The sequence below is a fragment of the Penaeus vannamei genome, chromosome 6 (genome assembly GCF_042767895.1).
Source record: "Penaeus vannamei isolate JL-2024 chromosome 6, ASM4276789v1, whole genome shotgun sequence".
Taxonomy (NCBI): Eukaryota; Metazoa; Arthropoda; class Malacostraca; order Decapoda; family Penaeidae; genus Penaeus; species Penaeus vannamei.
This window is the reverse complement of record NC_091554.1, coordinates 38,464,404-38,466,903: the sequence shown is the minus strand read 5'-3', so window position 1 is coordinate 38,466,903 and position 2,500 is coordinate 38,464,404. Positions and strand designations below refer to the sequence as shown.

Genomic DNA, 2,500 nt, shown 5'->3' with positions numbered 1-2,500 from the left:
GAGGCTAGGCCGATCTCCTGGGAGAACTGCGCGAAGGCGGGGTCGGCGAAGAGCGGGGCGTGGCCTAGCAGCTCGTGGCAGATGTCGGGCTCGGGGGTGTACAGAGGGCGGCTGGGGTGGCGGATGTACTGCGTGGAGTGGAAGACCCGGAAGGCGAGGCCGGCCAGGAAGTCACGTGAGGAGAGGAGGCCGGCGACGGGGCGGAGGGTGAAGCCCGTGCAGTCTGGGGGGTGGGGGAAGGGGGGGGGGAGAATGGAGTTAGTTGAATTGGGACAGTGGATGATGATGGTACTGATGGACGAGTTATATTGGTGATGATTTTTATGATAACGATGGGTCATAAGGGAAAATAAACACATCTCACACTCGTGATCCTTACCCCCTGACTTTCACTCTAGTGTCCCTTGCCCCCCCCCCAAAAAAAAACACACACAAAAAAAAAACAAGAACAACAGAGACATACCTTTCAAGAAATCGGAAACGTCTTGGAGCTGCGGGATGTTGTCCTCCCTGTAGCCGCAGTTCTCGATGAGCAGCGGGAACACGTTCTGGTGCTCTCTGCAGGCGTGCGTCTTGTACAGCTTGGTGAGGTTCCTGAAGACGGTGCCCCACGTGTCGATCTCCTCCTGGCTGTACTCCACCCGGGGGATCGGCTGCCCGCTGGGGAGGCGACGGGGGAGGAGGGGTTACGTGGGGGAATATTTACTTGATCAAAATTGAGTTATTTTTCCTGTTTTATTATTGTATTCTAATCTATTCTTTACTAAAACTTTCCTAAAATTACGTTTTTATCGAAGCTAGTATACACTTTACATAGTTATTGCAATCAGAAAGCAATAATGAATCCAAACGAGACAAAACATCACACAACCCAATGCACCCCCTTAAACTAGCAGTTACACAAACTACAGCACAATACACGTCCCACCCACAACCACCCACCCACACCCAAACACACGCCCACACCCACACCTCTCCTCCTGTGTTTACAAAAGAAGAAGAAGAAGAAGAAGAAGAAAAGAAAAGAAAAACTACTCACTGCTTGTAATTGTAGGCGATGTCAGCGAACATCTTCCTCCTGGTGCGATAGACGGGGTCGGTGAATCCGGGATGGTCGGCGTCCAGCTCGTCGCCATAGGACAAGATCTGATTGGCGAATCGGTCCAAGTCGCTAATCTTGCGGGGGAACCAGGGGACGGTGTCTGGGGGGGCAGGAGGGGGAGGGTTTGATGATTGGATGGAGTGGATGAACATTGTCGCCAACAAGGGAGAGTGGATGAGGGGAAACAGCTGGTGTGGAGGAAATGGAGGATAGTGGCTTGTGTATCTGCTCATGTATTCATATACGTGCATCATCTATATATCCATCCATGATATATATTTGTGTGTGTGTGTGTGTGTGTGTGTGTGTGTGTGTGTGTGTGTGTGTGTGCATACATATACACGCCGTAGCGACCAAACGAATCGAGAGGAACCTGACCTTTGTTGTTGTGGTGGTCCCTGGAGATGACTTGGAAGTAGGAGCACTGCTTCCTGACCTGCTCCATGGCCGAGCCCAGGTTGCCCGTCGACGAGTCGCACTCCACCATGAACTCGTACTTGGCCTCGCGCCGCGACGGCCGTGACTCGATGTGCAGCAGGTTCACGTTGTGCGCCTGCGGAGGGGACGGTCACTCGCACGTGCTTGTACATACTCTATACATACATATCTATATATCTATCTGTCTGTCTCTGTATCTATCTGTCTCTGTCTCTACCTGTTAATATATTGATTTTCTTCCTGTTATCCATTATAATAATTCTTTTAATTCTTCTTATTGCTACTGATATCATTATCATTTTAAAAGTGACAGCTTGGGAAGGACCTGCCTCCCTCCTCCTCCCGCGGCTCCCCGCAGGACGAGCATCTCACCTGGAATATCTTGAGGGCGTTGGCCAGGGCGCCGACCTCCTCCGTCATGGAGAAGATGATGGTGGTGCTCTTGGCCTCCTCGTCGCCCTCCAGGATGTACTGTCCGCCCTCCATCAGCGTCGGCTGTAGGGAACAAGCGGCAACGTGATAGTTGTGTCGTTTGGGAATAAATGGTGTTGCAGATTATTGTAGTAATAAGTGATATCTGTATCGATGTGTTGCATGTGTAGGGAAATGATTTAAACTCTGTCACGATGTTGACTGTTTTGGTGTATTCCGTTTTATCAATAAACATCAAAAAATCAAATTTGTCTCTCTACCCACACCCTTCCTCTTTCTGTATTGGTATGTGTTAGGTGACTGTATATTCCCAATCTAATTAGCATAAACTATCCTTCTTAAAACGGTAACTACAGACGGTACTCAATAAAACGATCAATCACTTTTCAACACGGTTCTCATTAGCGCCCCCCACCCGCCTGCGGTCAAGGTTGAAACTACGTATCGGTCTACCTTTTTCGCGTGTCATGTTACTGACATATTTTAACTTAAGGACTTTCATATTTTGGCTTCACTAAGCTGGCCTTA

At 49.4% G+C, this 2,500-nt stretch overlaps 1 protein-coding gene across 2 annotated transcripts in view; it reads right to left on the bottom strand.

The window, feature by feature from the left end:
- The window catches only part of Hn (phenylalanine hydroxylase), a 13,258-nt gene that overhangs the window by 2,026 nt on the left and 8,732 nt on the right, over positions 1–2,500 (bottom strand). For both annotated transcript variants that reach the window (XM_027361007.2, XM_070122947.1), the window contains exons 2-6: positions 1,913–2,035; positions 1,481–1,655; positions 1,040–1,202; positions 464–660; positions 1–223 (exon numbers count right to left, since the gene is read on the bottom strand). The exon at positions 1–223 is cut by the window's left edge and continues 40 nt beyond it. In XM_027361007.2, the coding sequence (XP_027216808.2) occupies positions 1–223; positions 464–660; positions 1,040–1,202; positions 1,481–1,655; positions 1,913–2,035 (881 nt within the window). The remainder of the gene's footprint in view (positions 224–463; positions 661–1,039; positions 1,203–1,480; positions 1,656–1,912; positions 2,036–2,500) is intronic.